The sequence below is a fragment of the Myxine glutinosa genome, chromosome 1, assembly GCF_964187855.1.
Source record: "Myxine glutinosa chromosome 1, kmMyxGlut1.1, whole genome shotgun sequence".
NCBI classification, from domain to species: Eukaryota; Metazoa; Chordata; class Myxini; order Myxiniformes; family Myxinidae; genus Myxine; species Myxine glutinosa.
The window spans coordinates 34611212-34630336 of record NC_136261.1 but is presented as its reverse complement, the minus strand read 5'-3'; the positions used below and the strand labels follow the sequence as shown (position 1 = coordinate 34630336).

At 42.4% G+C, this 19125-nt stretch overlaps 1 protein-coding gene across 5 annotated transcripts in view; it reads left to right on the top strand.

The window, feature by feature from the left end:
• LOC137422676 (adhesion G protein-coupled receptor L4) overlaps positions 1-19125 on the top strand; it is a 258586-nt gene that overhangs the window by 168362 nt on the left and 71099 nt on the right. For all 5 annotated transcript variants that reach the window (XM_068109372.2, XM_078770677.1, XM_068109386.2 and 2 more), the window contains one exon: positions 5714-5774. In XM_068109372.2, coding sequence (XP_067965473.2) covers positions 5714-5774 — 61 coding nt within the window. The remainder of the gene's footprint in view (positions 1-5713; positions 5775-19125) is intronic.

The following is a 19125-nucleotide window of genomic DNA, read 5'->3' as shown; positions in this document are numbered from 1 at the left end:
GCAAAATTTCCTGTCAATCGGACCAACGTTTGCAGAGAAAATGGGATTCATTCTGTGCAGACAAATGGACTCAAGTGCAATACCCTCTCCTTTGGCGAGGGTAACTGACCTAAAAGCAAAACCAAATCCAAAACCAAAGCCAAACGTGTATAATGTGTACATGCAAATCACGACCCATGCACGTGTGTGTGAACGTGCATGTGTGCTTCACCGCCACCGGTCCTCATTTTTTCAGGCCCTCCTTCCACTCGGGTCTGCCAAATCTCAAGCTCCTCTCCCACTCGAGTCCGCCAAATCTCAGGCCAGCCAAATCTCAAGCTCCTCTCCCACTCGCGTCCACCAAATCTCAGGTCCCCGTCCACTCGTTTCTATTAAAACAAACATCCATTCTGTGGGAAATGTGTCCTCGCAAATGTTATGACAAACAGCTTAAACATCATTTGTTATAATTTATTTGAAATATGCATCGACATACAAAACATGCCATAGTAAGATAAATAATGTGTGTAAATATGCATATGCACCCCATAATTAATGAGTACTAGAATATAAGACCCGTCGCTTCGCTGACGGAAATACCAATTTTTGCTGCGATGGCTAATCTATGGGGGAAGAAAAAAAAGGATTCCTGGGAGATCCTGCTCTCCTTGCAGGGATAACCAACGTGACGTCGTTTGCAACAACACGTGACGCGTTGGCATTTGCAGGTTTGACATGCGTGTCCATGTACCCATAAAAAAAAATTGGATCACAAACATTCCCGGGAGTTACCCGAATCCACCTTAGTTGGATTTATTGAAATCCGTTAATCTGTTCTCAAGTTATAACATGACAGACAAACAGTCAGACAGACAGACACGGCTCCTTTTATAATATAGATGTCAATGAGAAATTCTCAAAGCACATGCATTGTAATGTAAGTGCATAGTAGTACGAGTGACGATTCATGGCAAAGCCAAAATGACCGAGATGAGACTGTGTTATGAGCACAGGTAAACAGAACACAATCAGGAAGGCAAAATGTATATTAGAATAAATTCATTTCAAAAACGTGTCAAGAATGATGTATTTAGCTTAACCTAGACAGTAGCAATAAAGGATGCACGTTGTAACCTCGATGCAATAATAACAGAAAGACTTGGGTAAAGGTTCTCGCCAACCAACCCACAAATATTGAAGGCTATTAACGAAGTAGATACAACAAACACAACAGGCATTTTAAGGCCATTTTCCCTGCTAGAGCGGGGGGTTAGCCTTGCAGCCCCCATGACAATCTTCACCATTTTGCCCTATTTTTTGCATCTCCCCTTGTTAACCCCCTTGCCCACATTTTTTCTTCCACCACCTTCAGCCAAGTCTTTCTCGGTCTTCCCCGTCCTCTACTTCCTTCGACATTCATTTCCATCACTCTTCTCAACCAGTCACTTTCATCCTTCCTCAACACATGACCAAACCATCTCAACCTGTTTCTCTTCACAGCATCCATCACAAGCTCTATTCCCATCATCTTTCACAATTCATCATTTGTCTTCCGCTCTCTCAACGATACTCCGCACATCCACCGAACCATTCGCATTTCCACCCTTTCCAGCCTTCGTTGCTGCTCTACGTTCATTACCCATGTCTCGCTCCCATAAATCATAGCACTTCTCACACATGCAGCACACAACTTTCCCTTCAGCTTCAACGACACTCCCCTCCTCGTCAGCATGCCACTCAGTTCCCGAAACTTCTTCCATGCACATCTCACTCCAGCAACCATTGCCGAGTCTGATCCACCTTCTCCATTCAGCATGTCTCCGAGGTAGCAAAATGTTTTCACAACTTCCAGATTCACGCCGTCTCCAAGATCCAACTCAACATTTCCTCCATCTGCAGCTCCCTCTGTACACACCTTACACTTGAATGTAGCTGCCACACTGGTTAATGACCCTCTCAAACCACTACATTTTTGATGAACCCACTCAGCGCACATTGTACATTGAATGGAGTTCACTCCACACCCTTCCTGCACACAGCACACGGCCACTTCCCAGTTCTTTCCACCTCACCACATGCTTTACCACTTGCCATCACCTTCGTCTTTCCGATATTCACCTTCAGACCTTTTGTCTCCATATATTCCCTCCACTTGTTCATCTTCTCCTTCAGTCCATCCATACTTTCTGCAATCAACACCAGATCATCTGCATACAACAACTCCCACGGTAAACCCTCCTTTACGTTCCGAGCCAGCATCTCCATCACAGCTACAAATAGTGGTGGACTTAGTACCGACCCCTGATGCACTCCCACCTTCACCTCAAACTCCCCACTGTTCCCATCCTTCATCCTTACAGCTGTGCATGCTCTTTTGTACATTGCCATCACTACTCTAGTCAACCATTCCTCCACTCCTAACTTCCTCAATGCCCATGTCACTACTTCACATGGAACCCTATCGAATGCTTTCTCCAGAATAAACAATCCCAAGAAACAACTTCTTCCTCTTCTCCATGTATTTCTTCTGCAACTGCCTTACAATAAAAAGCGCGTCTGTCGTTCCTCTTCCTGGCTTAAATCCAAACTGCATTTCGTCAATCTTCACTTTCTTCCTTATCCTCCTCTCCAACACCCTTTCCAATACCTTCATTCCATGCTCCAATAACTTTATCGCTCGATACGAGCCACAGTCCAGAGGGTCACCTTTCCCCTTGTATAGCGGGACGAGGGTACTCAGTTCCCAAACCACAGGAATACTGGAATATTAAAGAAGCAGATACTGTAACAAGGTGAAAAAGAGATTTGCTTACGAACAAAAATTATGAAGATGGAGATAATGATGCAAGTTTTAATGCTCGAGATGGATCAAGATAATGAATGGAGATGGATATTGGTTTCTCAATGGGAATGGAGATACAGTGAGAAAAACCCAATATCAACACCAAGAGTTAGAATAGGTCGTCGATCATGAAATTGTCAAACTATCAACTCAAATGGATAATGGCCCAGAATGCTGTTGGGAAACCCAGAACAAAAGTGAATGAATACAGGAACAGGCAACGCTTAATGTAAGCAGAGCAGCAGTTACACCTACTTCTTTTTAATGAAATAACACAACATAATTTTATGAAAGAACATGAAGCCAGCGAGGAATGAAGACAGAACCAAATGCTATGGAACCAAAATAGGAACACTTTGTTTGCCTCCATTCAGACAAACAGAAATATCCATTAAACTGATGAAAACCAAACAGTGAATTTCCAGCTGCATAAACTGAGATCAACGAAATGCCATAATAACTCGAACGACACTTGGTATTGCGCATCGTCTCACCTCGCAAGCTCATTCTGAACAAAATACCATCGTTAACTGAACACACTACCTATTACGGCCCATATACCCACATCATCTCCTCTTCCTGTTCAGGCTGGAGTTCCCCAAGGCAGTGTTCTGGGCCCTGTGCTTTTTCTGGTCTTCATCAATGATCTCTCTGACTCTCTTGAAAATCCTCTCTATCTCTTTGCTGATGACTCTACTCTCTGCCGCTCCATTCCTCATCCCTCAGATCGGCAGTCTGCAGCCTCCTCACTCTCTGCAGACCTGGACAAAATCACAGACTGGGCCAACAAGTGGAACATGTCTTTCAATCCTGACAAATCTCACACTCTTACGATGTCTCTCCGAAAAGACCGACTGGACAACCCTCCCATCTACTTTCTGAATAATCCTCTCCAAGAAGTTCTGTCACTCAAGCTTTTGGGTCTCACTATCTGCCATGATCTTTCCTGGGAAAACCACATTTCCAAGCTGGCCTCCAAAGCCAGTCGCTGACTGGGCATCCTCCGTCTGCGAAGTCCTTCCTTGGCACACCTGAGCTCCTCACCACATACGAGGCTTTCATCCACAGCTCAATGGAGTACTTCTCTCCCCTGTGGGCTGGTGCTCCTGCCTCACACCTAGCTCGTCTTCACGCTGTTGAAACCAAAGCGTTCAGAATCATTGGAATCTCCCGCGATGACGCTATCTCCGAGGGCCTTTCACTTACTCACCGCAGGCAGGTTGGTGGTCTTTCCGTCTTCTACCGACTCTTCTCCAGCCTTGCACCCCCAGCTCTCTCTGGGCTCTGTCCCCCAAATATTCCTACAGGTCGCACAAGATCTGCCTGCAACCCTCTTATGGTTAAACTGCCAAAATCAAGACTCTCTGCTCACCTTCACTCCTTCATTCCTCTTTTCTCCCGCCTCTGGAGCAAACTCCCTCACTTTCTTCAATCCCACTCCTCCCTCCAGGTCTTTAAAACGGCTGTTCACCACCATCTCTTATCTTCCCCAATCCAAAACCTTGATCTTTTCTACCCCCGCTAATTTCACCCCAAATCCACTTTTTTGAGGTGCCGACTTCTTTCCTGGAAGACCATGGTGTCCTTGTGTTTCATGCCTATCCTGCCTCCCCCCAGGCCCTCTCCCTCCCACACATCTCCAGATGTCCCTGCTCTCAAATGTTGTGTTTGTGTGCTTCCTCCCCTTCTCTCCCCATCTTGTCGTCCGCTCCCCTTTTAATATACTTTGTTTGCTTGTTTGTTTGATTTGTTTGTTTGATAAATGTTAGCTCTTCCACGAGCCTCGACTCTGTATACCAAAAAAAATAAAATAAATAACCGGATCTTCATTGATTAATTAGGTTATTTCACAACCACCTTTGTGCACATTAACGCTATTAAAATTGTGTCAATGAAGGTGAATATGAAAAAAAATTCAAACCATATTCCTCATGGCTTGTCAATCAAATGTATGAAGTTTCACATCAATCTGTTAAGCAGTTCTGGAGAAGATTTTAAAAAGTTTATATTTTCAATCCAATATGGCCACCAGATCACGTGACCGATAGTCATAAATTTTATTCTTGACTCGCATCGGGTCGAAGATCAGATATACGAAGTTTCATATTTTTCGGATGAGGATTTCGATTCAACCAATTGAAGATTAAGTACTATTTCACCACTATATTTATCACCCTATATACCACAAAGGGAGTTTATGACAAGGGAGTGGGAGAGCCAAGTTTCAATGTTTTTCGTTGAGCAGTTTTGGAGAAGAAAATATCAATTTTTTCCCCTTTAATCCAAAATGGCTGCCGTACCATGTGACCTACGATGTTGATAAAAAATATTCTCCATGGGGAGTACCTGCTATGTTTAAAGCTCTGCATCGCGCAGTCAAGCGGTTGCAGAGAAAAAATATATAAAGCAAAAATATACAGATATGGACGGACACACACACACACACACACACACACACACACACACACACACATACACACACACACACACACACACACACACACACACACACACACACACACACACACACACACACACACACACACACACACACACACACACACACACACACACACACACGTTGCAATAGTCTCATAACCTCTTTATGGTGAGAATAAATGTGCAAATACCGTTCATCCATCCCAATGCTGTTAAAATTGTCAAACCAGTCTTAACTAAATTGGTCCATATTAGCTTATCTAAATTAGGTTTATTTTAGTGTTCTACAGCTGATGATAATTCAACTTTTTCTTGCATTCATTTTAATGGTCATGAACTGTAATTGATGTATCGGTAGTCATTCCCATAAAAAGAACACAACACTTGATATCAGTCTAAAAAGTAAATTGTAATGCTTTTATGATCTGAGCTTGATTACCTTTCTTTCTGCAGCTGCTGGCTGGATGAGAACCTAAAGTGGGGATTCTTTGGTCCAGCTGCAATTATCCTGTTGGTAAGGAAATGACCCTCCAAAACGAAGTTGTTATTGTGATCCTGCTGTTGTCACCATGGAGATATATTGGAGCTAAAATCCTTCGTTTTACAACTTTGACCCTTGAAATCTCCAAAATGTGGTCAACATTTATTCCAATAGCTTCTTTCTGCTGCCAGAATGTGTGCTAAAATACATCTTGTAAGCATTATCCTCAAATCATCAGCATATGACCGATAATGTGTATTTGTGGACTATTTTATTCAAATAAGCTTTTAAATTGAGAAATAAATCAAATCATTTTTAAGTAAACACTAAATTGTTTTAACTCTTATTCCAGGATGAAAACCATAACAATATTATATATATATATATATATATATATATATATATATATATACTGTATATATATATATATATATATATATATATATATATATATATATATATATATATATATATATATATAGGTGACGCTTTGGTCTAGGACTTCGGTCCACAGGAGATCGGGACAGCGCTCGTCACGCTGTTATGTTCGTTGATTATTATCCCCGCCGATCGCACCGCACCCCCTGGTTTTGGTTTGCACTGGTGGGAACGATGGTCTGTGTGGCAGACAGGCTGTTGGTTCCTTGCGGGTTATGCGGTATTTACCGTGTGAGACATAATTCGTGGCTGGTGCTCACCATTAAAGCTAGGAGGTGCCTTGATCATCTTAATAGACGATTTTGGTCCTCATTGGTTAGATTTTTCGCAGTGTGCCGCCCTGTGGCGAAGCATAAAACTGCATGCAAATCTGACCTGGCAGGAGTAATTCCCTGCCGGTGGATTAAGGGGTCTCACTCCTATTAAGAGGAGTGGTCCCACCTGTATGACCATGCATTGTGGCCCTTTGGGGGGCATGATGCATGCGTTTGAATGACCATGCGCTTCCCCCTCGGGGTTGAGGCGCATGTGTATTGTTATGGGGACAGCCTTGTTGACGTTGTGCCTTGACCATGGGGTCAAGGTGCACGTCCAAGGCTGTTCAAATGTTTGACTTTTTACCTTTTTTCAGTGTAAAAAAGGCTGGCCTTTTTCGTGCGGGCCCTAAACGCTGAACAAGTACTGCATGCAAATCGGACCTGGCAGGAGTAATACCCTGCCGGTGGATTAAGGGGTCTCACTCCTATTAAGAGGAGTGGTCCCAACTGTATGACCATGCATTGTGGCCCTTTGGGGGGCATGATGCATGCGTTTGAATGACCATGCGCTTCCCCCTCGGGGTTGAGGCGCATGTGTATTGTTATGGGGACAGCCTTGTTGACGATGTGCCTTGACTATGGGGTCAAGGTGCACGTCCAAGGCTGTTCAAATGTTTGACTTTTTACCTTTTTTCGTGTAAAAAAAGGCAGGCCTTCTCGGCGGGCCCAAAACGCTGAACAAGTACTGCATGGAAATCTGACCTGGCAGGAGTAATTCCCTGCCAGTGGATTAAGGGGTCTCACTCCTATTAAGAGGAGTGGTCCCACCTGTATGACCATGCATTGTGGCCCTCTGGGGGCATGATGCATGCGTTTTGAATGACCATGCGTTTCCCCCTCGGGGTTGAGGCGCATGTGTATTGTAATGGGGACAGCCTTGTTGACGATGTGCCTTGACCATGGGGTCAAGGTGCACGTCCAAGGCTGTTCAAATGTTTGAATTTTTACCTTTTTTCTTGTAAAAAAGGCAGGCCTTCCGGGCGGGCCCTAAACGCTTAAAGACCTGCATGCAAATCGGACCTGGCAGGAGTAATTCCCTGCCGGTGGATTAAGGGGTCTCACTCCTATCAAGAGGAGTGGTCCCAACTGTATGACCATGCATTGTGGCCCTTCGGGGGGCATGATGCATGCGTTTGAATGACCATGCGCTTCCCCCTCGGGGTTGAGGCGCATGTGTATTGTTATGGGGACAGCCTTGTTGACGATGTGCCTTGACCATGGGGTCAAGGTGCACGTCCAAGGCTGTTCAAATGTTTGACTTTTTACCTTTTTTCAGTGTAAAAAAGGCTGGCCTTTTTTGAGCGGGCCCTAAACGCTTAAAGAACTGCATGCAAATCGGACCTGGCAGGAGTAATTCCCTGCCGGTGGATTAAGGGGTCTCACTCCTATTAAGAGGAGTGGTCCCAACTGTATGACCATGCATTGTGGCCCTTCGGGGGGCATGATGCATGCGTTTGAATGACCATGTGCTTCCCCCTCGGGGTTGAGGCGCATGTGTATTGTTATGGGGACAGCCTTGTTGACGATGTGCCTTGACCATGGGGTCAAGGTGCACGTCCAAGGCTGTTCAAATGTTTGACTTTTTACCTTTTTTCAGTGTAAAAAAGGCTGGCCTTTTTTGAGCGGGCCCTAAACGCTTAAAGAACTGCATGCAAATCGGACCTGGCAGGAGTAATGCCCTGCCGGTGGATTAAGGGGTCTCACTCCTATTAAGAGGAGTGGTCCCACCTGTATGACCATGCATTGTGGCCCTTCGGGGGGCATGATGCATGCGTTTGAATGACCATGCGCTTCCCCCTCGGGGTTGAGGCGCATGTGTATTGTTATGGGGACAGCCTTGTTGACGATGTGCCTTGACCATGGGGTCAAGGTGCACGTCCAAGGCTGTTCGAATGTTTGACTTTTTACCTTTTTTCAGTGGAAAAAAGGCAGGCCTTTTTGAGCGGGCCCTAAACGCTTAAAGACCTGCATGCAAATCGGACCTGGCAGGAGTAATTCCCTGCCGGTGGATTAAGGGGTCTCACTCCTATTAAGAGGAGTGGTCCCAACTGTATGACCATGCATTGTGGCCCTTCGGGGGGCATGATGCATGCGTTTGAATGACCATGCGCTTCCCCCTCGGGGTTGAGGCGCATGTGTATTGTTATGGGGACAGCCTTGTTGACGATGTGCCTTGACCATGGGGTCAAGGTGCACGTCCAAGGCTGTTCGAATGTTTGACTTTTTACCTTTTTTCAGTGTAAAAAAGGCAGGCCTTTTTGAGCGGGCCCTAAACGTTTAAAGATCTGCATGCAAATCGGACCTGGCAGGAGTAATTCCCTGCCGGTGGATTAAGGGGTCTCACTCCTATTAAGAGGAGTGGTCCCAACTGTATGACCATGCATTGTGGCCCTTTGGGGGGCATGATGCATGCGTTTGAATGACCATGCGTTTCCCCCTCGGGGTTGAGGCACATGTGTATTGTTATGGGGACAGCCTTGTTGACGATGTGCCTTGACCATGGGGTCAAGGTGCACGTCCAAGGCTGTTCAAATGTTTGACTTTTTACCTTTTTTCTTGTAAAAAAGGCAGGGCTTCCCTGTGGCCCCCAATACAGGTAAATAAAACTGCATGCAAATCGGACCTGGCAGGAGTAATGCCCTGCCGGTGGATTAAGGGGTCTCACTCCTATTAAGAGGAGTGGTCCCAACTGTATGACCATGCATTGTGGCCCTTTGGGGGGCATGATGCATGCGTTTGAATGACCATGCGTTTCCCCCTCGGGGTTGAGGTGCATGTGTATTGTTATGGGGACAGCCTTGTTGACGATGTGCCTTGACCATGGGGTCAAGGTGCACGTCCAAGGCTGTTCAAATGTTTGACTTTTTACCTTTTTTCTTGTAAAAAAGGCAGGGCTTCCCTGTGGCCCCCAATACAGGTAAATAAAACTGCATGCAAATCGGACCTGGCAGGAGTAATACCCTGCCGGTGGATTAAGGGGTCTCACTCCTATTAAGAGGAGTGGTCCCAACTGTATGACCATGCATTGTGGCCCTTCGGGGGGCATGATGCATGCGTTTGAATGACCATGCGCTTCCCACTCGGGGTTGAGGCGCATGTGTATTGTTATGGGGACAGCCTTGTTGACGTTGTGCCTTGACCATGGGGTCAAGGTGCACGTCCAAGGCTGTTCAAATGTTTGACTTTTTACCTTTTTTCATAGTAAAAAAGGCAGGGCTTCCCTGTGGCCCCCAATACAGGTAAATAAAACTGCATGCAAATCGGACCTGGCAGGAGTAATTCCCTGCCGGTGGATTAAGGGGTCTCACTCCTATTAAGAGGAGTGGTCCCACCTGTATGACCATGCATTGTGGCCCTTCGGGGGCATGATGCATGCGTTTGAATGACCATGCGCTTCCCCCTCGGGGTTGAGGCGCATGTGTATTGTTATGGGGACAGCCTTGTTGACGATGTGCCTTGACCATGGGGTCAAGGTGCACGTCCAAGGCTGTTCAAATGTTTGACTTTTTACCTTTTTTCTTGTAAAAAAGGCAGGGCTTCCCTGTGGCCCCCAATACAGGGTCAATAAGCCTGAAATCTGGATTGGCGGCTCTGCTTGATGTTTAGCCAATGGGGACCAATGAATAAATCTCTGTCTGTTGACAGAGTGGCCGGGCTGAGGCCTCCAGAAGACCCTTTGGGTCGGAGGTGACGCTTTGGTCAAGGACTTCGGTCCACAGGAGATCGGGACAGCGCTCGTCACGCTGTTATGTTCGTTGATTATATATATATATATATATATATATATATATATGTATATATATATATATATATATATATATATATAATATACAGAATAGTTTTTTTTTTTTTTTTGTTACCATTATTATTTCTTATTTTGTGTATATGAGTGAGTGGGTGAGGGTGTGTGTTTTCGCATGAATTAATTTTTGCATGAGTGTGTGTTTTTGTGTGTTGAGTGGTGTATGATGTAAGGGTAGGTAGGTGGTTGGTTGGTTGGTGTTGTGTGTGTATGTGAGTGTATGTGTGTGTATGGGTGTGTATGTGTGTGTATGAATGATCTGGTGTGTTTTGTTGGTGAGTGGTGAAGGGTATAATGGTGGGTGTTTGAGTGTTCCACCATGTTTGTTTGGTGCTGTGGATTCTGGATGTGGAGGTGTTGTTGTTGTTATTCGCACTGGCTGGGGGTGGGGGTATGTACGCATCCAGGTGCAGTTGCTGCATGTGGATGTGTATGTGCCCCTGCTGGCCTACCTTAGCTGACCGTATCGAGGTTGAAGGGCCGAAACGGGATTATGCTGAGGACCTCGACTCAGGACCCGGTCAGTGCGGCACACTTGTGACCAGGTGTGTTTTGAACTTATATATATACAGTGAAACCTTGACTTACGAGTGCACCAACTTACGAGTTTTCCGAGATACGAGCCGTCGCTCGGGCGGTTTATTGCTTTGAGATGCGAGCCGAGATCTGAGTTACGAGCTTACGCCACCCGCCACCAAGTGGGTTCCGGTCACGTGGTTATCTTGCCGTGCAAGCATCTCTGCCGTATATCGCTGCTGCTTTGTTTTCGCATTTTGGTTATTTTGGAGCTTACGCCACCTGCCACCAGGTGGGTTCTGGTCACGTGGTTATCTTGCCGTGCAAGCATCTCTGCCGTATATCGCTGCTGCTTTGTTTTCGCATTTTGGTTATTTTGGAGCTTACGCCACCTGCCACCATGTGGGTTCCGGTCACGTGGTTATCTTGCCGTGCAAGCATCTCTGCCGTATATAGCTGCTGCTTTGTTTTCGCATTTTGGTTATTTTGGAAAATTTCTTAGTTTTAACCATGGGTCCTCAGAAATTGAGTGCCAAGGGCAGTACTGAGAAGAAGAAGAGGATGATGTGCTTGGATATAAAACACGCAATCGTCGAAAAACATGAGCGAGGTGTGCGTATTGTCGACTTGGTGAGGCGGATGTGAAGGCAGCTGAAGATTTTATTATAACTTTTGCCGAACTGATAGAAGCTGTCAGGGAATTTGTACTGGGGGACTCACAGGACTCCAACGACCGGACACAGGTTACAAAGGTCTAGTTTATTAAACTGTATTCACTTCATCCAATTACCAAAATGATACCGCATAATATAATGGATCAGGTTAACTCTTTTCCTTGGTCCTTCTCGTTCATCCGACACTCCCGTTCGGTCAGCGCTTCACGTAGCAAGTACTCGTTCATTCCATCGTTCCGTCGGGCAGGGCTTCTGAGGACAAGTGTACTTTACTCAACGTTTGCTCTCGTTATATCGCCAAACTGGACTTAATCTCCTCTCCGCTAATGTCCCGAGGTCATGCATCGCACCGAGTCCTGGCATCAGCTCGCTCCCCTCCTGCTGTGTAAATGGAAATCACAGCAGGGGGGGGTGCTCTAGCCTGGGGCCTTGACCAGGTGTTTCAAGAGATTACATTGTTCATACACATAAAATGTATCTGCTTTGTTACCAGGTTAATTAATAAGTTACCAGGGCCAATCAATATGTTACACTGAGTTACACTTCCACAATTCCCTCATCTTTTTGTTTTTGTTTATATTAACCATTAATCTAAACATCAATATAAGTAAACAATCAATCACTACTAGTAAACATCATTACAAGTATAAGTAAATAATCAATCACTTTGGTAATCAAATTCCCTTAGGCATACACCGTCATCCTGCAAGAATCACAAAACATTTCGTTGGTCATTGACTCCTTCCATATTGTTCAATCTATTGCATTTGCATCACAAATATATTTTCAAAACAACACTTCACCATCACCAAGATACAACAATTTCACTTCATTTTCAAGTTTTGTAAAGCATCTGCACCATCTGGCAAAAACGTTTGCCTCCACACAAATGTTAACTTTGTTTGAAAGGAAGGGCTGATCACTTGTGTTTGAATCCAGGTATGAAACATTTTCTCCTAATGTCTTCATAGCTCCTGCACTACTTCGTGTAGGATTTCGCTGTTGTGGTAACACTGCGGAGTCATAGACTGACCCTTCTCTCCATGTAGCATTCTTGCCACTTTTTTTGCTGTGAACCATAATGATTCCTTGAACAAGGCCTTCACCCAGTTGTAGTCGACTTGCCTCTTCCCTCATTGTGAGTGGGCAGCAAGTATTGGTGTGACGTTGATTGGCCAGCAAGATGTGGAACAGGGATGCCGGATGCATCCACACTGATGTTGGGACCATGGTGTTCAGGTCATTCATGGTCCTTACCAGGAGCAACCAGCAGAATCGTGCACAGCTGTTGTGACAAGGGCACAGCCGTTTTTTTTTTGCAGCTCCATGCTGGTTCCCCGGGCGTTGGTGAAGTAATAACATATGTCCCCGCATTTCACAGAGGTTGCAGGTAAAATGTCGTTGTCCTGCAACTTCTGATGTGATGAATGTTCGAAGCCTTCGAACAAGAGTAAGTGATCGCCTTTCTTTCATATGTTGCAGTGTGATCCAGGCAAATGGTCACATAAATTTCCTTGGTGAAGGTAAGCATTCATCTCCAAGTTACACGGGAGAATGTCTTCATCATTCTTTGAGAAAGAGGGTGTATGCCATGATTAACTTCATTTTTAGCCACAAATTTTCTTTCTCGAACTTCTTCCCAATTCCGTTAGCACTCCCTTCAAAATGTGATCTCGTCTTATCCTTATGCTCAGTCACATCTGAATCTGCTTTCCGCACACACTGAATCAGATAGGGTACATCTTACCATGAAATCAGCATAATCATGTATATCTTCCGATAGTTTCACATTCAACAATTTGCTGTTTTTCCTTAACACAAAAGTTATATTCATTTATATGCGTCACACAAATAATATTCAATCAGGTATGTATTTTATTACTAAACTAAGAATAGCATCCACAATTGCTTTCAGGTTAATATAGTTCAAAAATTAACTCATGCAGGTATTTTAGCACTACTCTAAGAAAATCAATTGTATATGATTACAATCACAAACGGGAATACCTAATTCCCAACAACAATTTTCCCAAACCAACAAATTAAGCATAATGTATTATTACCATAATTCCTCTCCACTTTTTCTTTTCCCTCTTTTTCCCTTAACAGTGTGGCACTTGTGGTGATATGAGTTCACTGATATTGTAATTGACACAACTCATAACATTGTCGTTATGCCATTATCTTAATTCTACTGTTTATGTCGCCATAAAAGTCTTCCTTTTCTGGATCCACATTTCTTTCCTCATTTGTCACTTCATGCGTTATCATCGTGTTGTTGGTTACCTTATTCAAACACACCGTCACTAAGGCTTTCAAGCAAGCCACCACTAAAACAATTGCCAATATAACTACTAAACCAACAAACAAGTCTGCTACTCTTTGTAGACATTATATACCAAACTAACAAGCTTCCTAAAAGGTAAATAAAGAAAATCCCTTAATATGTAACATAATCAGATTATTTGTCTTACAAATGATCCCCCTATCTCCCGGGGTTGAACTCAATCCCCTGATCATGAGTGTAGTTGTGATACATTTTTCACTCATGTTGTATTAATATCAGCAGGTAATTGTATGTCATGTAGGCAAATAAATGTCACTATCCCAAGTAGGAATATCACATGTTGAAAATGTAGTGTTTATCAATGCAAGGGGTGTTAAAATGTAATTCAAATGACTGTAAATCACTACTATCATTTATCTACCACTGAATGTTCTGCTGGGCTGCTAGGTGCAGCCTCATTTTCTGTGGGATCGTCCACCTTAGCCCCATGTGCTTGCTTGCAATGAGAGGCATGAATCCAACTTTCTATTTTGGGTCCATATTTGTTTCTATTCTTATCAATCTCCTATGGTTTATCAATTCGTTCCAAGATACCGCAACCAAAGGTTTTAACCAAAGCTCTACCAAACTATTTCCAATGTGAACAAAATGCCAGTGAAACAATGATTCGAAGGATTAACTTCAAGGGGTCAATAAATTTATTCTATAGCCAGATCTAATTTTCCTATCCAATAGTTTGCCTTGCCACATGTCATATCATATCCACAGATTTTGTACTTCCTCATTTCCTTTTATGAAGCTCATATCCATAAATAGATGTTATTCTCATATACATTCTATCAAAAAATGGAATCCCAAAATTACTCACAATTTTACTATGAATTAATGGCTGCTCATAACCCAGCACATCAATTTTTTTTTTTATATTCCATTTCCCTTGACAAAAGAGATAATGTTCATAATCAAATTATATTTCTATTTTATTTTACGGATTCTCTGGATATTCAATCCCATCCACATATCCCAATCCCATCCACATAAAACTATCCATTCCCAGACAGGCACACTGTCGGTGTCAACAATCTTGTAAGATTGATACACAAAAACACACACACACATGCATTATGCATATTTGTTTGCGTTGGAACCATTATTTACAGATCAGATGGGTGTCAATTTTATTTCAATTTCATAAAATTTGTCAATCAAATTCAAAATGCTTATAGACAAATAAACCAAAAGTCCATTCTTAGAAAACCCTCATGATGTCACATTGAAATTACCCTTTCAGCCTTCACAATAATCTATCCAAATTTTGACTACACACCCATTTGCATGTCAGTCGACCATTTACCTATCAATCGTGCGGAACAATAGTCCGAAATTCCCACCTGATCATCATGTGACTCTTGTCACTTGGTTTGCCAAAAAATTGCAACGCAATTGTTCCAAACTTTGTAAATTTAAAATTGCTGTGCCCAAAATAGAAGATCCAATTTTGGCATTTGATCAATTAATTACTAATTTGCTTACAAGCAAAAGAAAAATGAATAATTCTTGCTCCGAAAACTTTTCAGACCCAAGAATCATCGACAGTTATTCATGTTTGTCCAGTAATCTAATTTGTTGAGGCCAATCGTCATTTGGGATTTGTCGCAGTGAAGGCCGAATCATTGTCTGAGGTATCGGTCAGCACTGGTACCCTTGATCTTGGTTTACCCTATTAACTTGTCTTCCTTTTGGTATACGGACATCCTCTTTTCCAATGTCCCATCCGTCCACACTTGAAACACCGGTTTCTGTCGTTGTCTGATCTGTGCACCTGTGCACTTGTATTGCTGGGCTGCATCTCTACATCCCTGAGTTGCCACTGCAATCTCTCGTTATCTCCTGAAACACGAAAAAATTCTCTGTACCGTCCTTTTTGGGGAGACAACTGGAAATCTGATGGGACAACTGTCACTTTCATTCCTAATTTCGAGGGCAGTTGTGCATTTGTCTCCTCCACTGTATCCTGTATCCTTTTTATTTTAAGTTCTAGATCCGTTATCCGTTCTTGCTGTTCCCGTTGTCTGGATTCACCATCCCAAAGATGGAATGCAAGCCAGTCTACCGTTAGATTCTGTCTCTTCCTGGCTTTCAATCTTTGTTCCAATCTTTCCAATCGACTTCGCTCAAATGTACCATCTCTTGGAAACTCCTCATCATGTCCCTTTGTCCACAAATACCAATTCTCGACCTGCCTTATAGCTTCGGCACCATAACGGTCGTACATATGATGTGTACAAGTACCTTTTTGTGGAATTTCTGGTTGTCCTTGTGTATTCTTGCAGGCTCCATTTCCCATTCTGCCTTTTATCAAAGTAGCGTTGGATGTGTTGTAGCTTGTTCCAGGTTCCTCTAAAGCTTCACTCGTACTTCCAGGAAGGATCTCTCCACCTGTTCGCACGGTGATTTCCAGAGAATCTCCCTCAGCTGTGGCTTTTGCACAATCCAATCTCACAGATCAGTATTTGCAGATGAGCCGGAGGGTCAGTATGAAGTGGGTGAATCCTCAGGTGTCCGCTCTGTTTGACGGGGAAATCACACAATGGTAACCGCACATACATATCTGTATATAAACTCACCACCTTGCTCAATTTTCCCAGGTTCTCTCCACATTGATAATATCTCGCAAAGATATCAAAGCTTCTTTCTTGAGACCGCATTTTCATCAATCAAACAATCAATATATTCAATTCAATTTATTCAGTTCAATTTATGCAATTAAATTCAATCAATTAGATTCAATCAATTAACAATTCAATCAATTATTCAATTTCAATTAATTCATCAATATTCATCAATAAATCAAATTAATCATTTTGAATGACTCCTTGCATAAGCCCTTTCCCCAATGATGTCAGGACAGGTCCATCCATTGACTGAGATCGACTCATCGGTCGTCACCTCTGGTTCGTACCTCATGTCAATTGATGAATCACCGTCCTGTCCTAGGGTCATATCTGACATATTTCCCCATTTTGCCTGGTCTCCACAAATTTTCTTTGCAACCACTAAAGGCAACTCATCCTTCATTCGTGAGACAGCCAAAATGGATGGCAGATATTAAAGTTCATTGGAAAAAATATCTCATCATTTTTTTCCTTTAATAGTACCCAAAATCTCTTGGCAATTTAAATTTCGTAAAACTACTGAAATAAGACTGTAAAATTCCTTCAATCATGCTAAATTTTGAAGCTCCATTGCTTGTAACACCCAATTTATCCCATAGGGCTTGAAAGTTCTTTCCCAAGTTCATGCAATCATTCTGCATTTGAACCCTATGATATCATTCATAATAATCATCATGATTTTATAGTCATGGTCATATCATAATCATCTATTTAAAACGAACATTTCCTTTATCACCACAATTATGTGGTATAATCAACAATAGAATAAAACTGTACATAGCAACAGGCTACCTCATGGCCACTCAGTATACCTATTGACAATAAGTCATAACAATATCGAATAATCATTGAACAATTCAAAAATCGCTTCCACTGCTCCAGCCGCAGCATTCATCATTTTGTTTGCTCATCCGCATGACCAAAACGAAATAAAGGGAGCTCAACCATTACACAGCGCTTTTAATGGCGCATGCCATAGAAACTCAACGCAATTTCGACTCAGCCAGAAAACGAGCAAATTTTGCAGGATGTTAACTGGAATTAGTCGTGAAAATATATCCAAAATACACAAAAAATACACATCCACAAAATAAACAACAAACCCAAACAAACCCAAGGTCGACCCTCTTACACAGTAAATTACATCATTTCAGCATCGTATTGATTGCTGAAATATTCCAGGGTTTATACATACCTTAAAAGAGGTATGCGTGGTGTTGCCCCCTCCCACGTTTATTCCAGGGTTTATACACACCTTAAAAGAGGTATGCGTGGTGTTGCCCCCTCCCACTTTTAATTCCTCATTAAATTCCTCATTAAATTACTTATTAAATTACTTATTAAATTACTCATTAAATTACTCATTAAATTACTCATTAAATTATTCGTTAAATTACTCATTAAATTACTCATTAAATTACTCATTAAATTATTCGTTAAATTACTCATTAAATTACTCATTAAATTACTCATTAAATTACTCAGTAAATTACTCATTAACTTAACTTACATAGTTTCAGCATTGTATTGATTGCTGAAATATTCCAGGGTTTATACACACCTTAAAAGAGGTATGCGTGGTGTTGCCCCCTCCCACTTTTAATTACTCATTACATCGTTTCCATTAAAAAAACATCGCTTCTACTGCTCCAGCCGCAGCATTTGTCACTTTGTTTGCTCATCCGCATGACCAAACCGAAATAAAAGGAGCTCAACCATTACACAGCGCTTTTAATGGCGCATGCCATAGAAACTCAACGCAATTTCGACTCGGCCAGCAAACGAGCAAATTTTGCAGGATGTTAACTGGAATTAGTCGTGAAAATATATCCAAAATACACAAGAAATACACAAAAATACACTCCCACACAAATAAACAACATTTATTCCGTTCAACAGAACAAACATTTCCTCTATCATGACACGCATGTCTTCAAAATTATATGACCAAGAGAAAAAGTAAAATTAATTAAAACTGCGGGCAGTGATGATCCGGGGACCATACCGCTCCATCCTGATTGGACGAGTGCGTGCTAGAGTCGTTAACAACGACAGTCCAGATCCGATTGTTCAAAATTTCAACTCAATCGATCGAAAAATGAACGCAGGGATGCATTTTAAAGGTGCAGTGGCACTAACTGAGTTGCCACGAATATGGCCACGAAATTGCCAATATGGCCATCACAAAATATTTTCCTTAATCAATTGGCTCATAGCATAACCAATCTGCAAGTATCTCATCCGAAGATGTATCTCTGAGGAGTTTTAATTAAATAAGTCATTTATAAATCAATGAGTTAATTTATTAAATGATTAATCAATAAATCAATATTTCCTTGACAGCCACATCACTTGGTCAGTGTCATGTCCAAATATCAGCTTCCTTACTCAAAAGGTGCCTGAGTTAATGTAATGTAATTACTGTAATAAGATTACTGCAATTACTGTAATGATTACTGTAATTACTGTAATTACCGGAACTGTAATTACTGTAATTACCTCAGGTAATTACCCTAATGTAATTACTGTAATGTAATAAGAAATGTAATTAATTAAATAAGTACTTCATTAATCGTTAATAATGAAATAATTCCTGAATTCTCATTCGATTCACTTGACATTCGAATGTCCCCAAAACGTTGGAGCAAAACGTTGCAACAACGAAAGTGAAACGT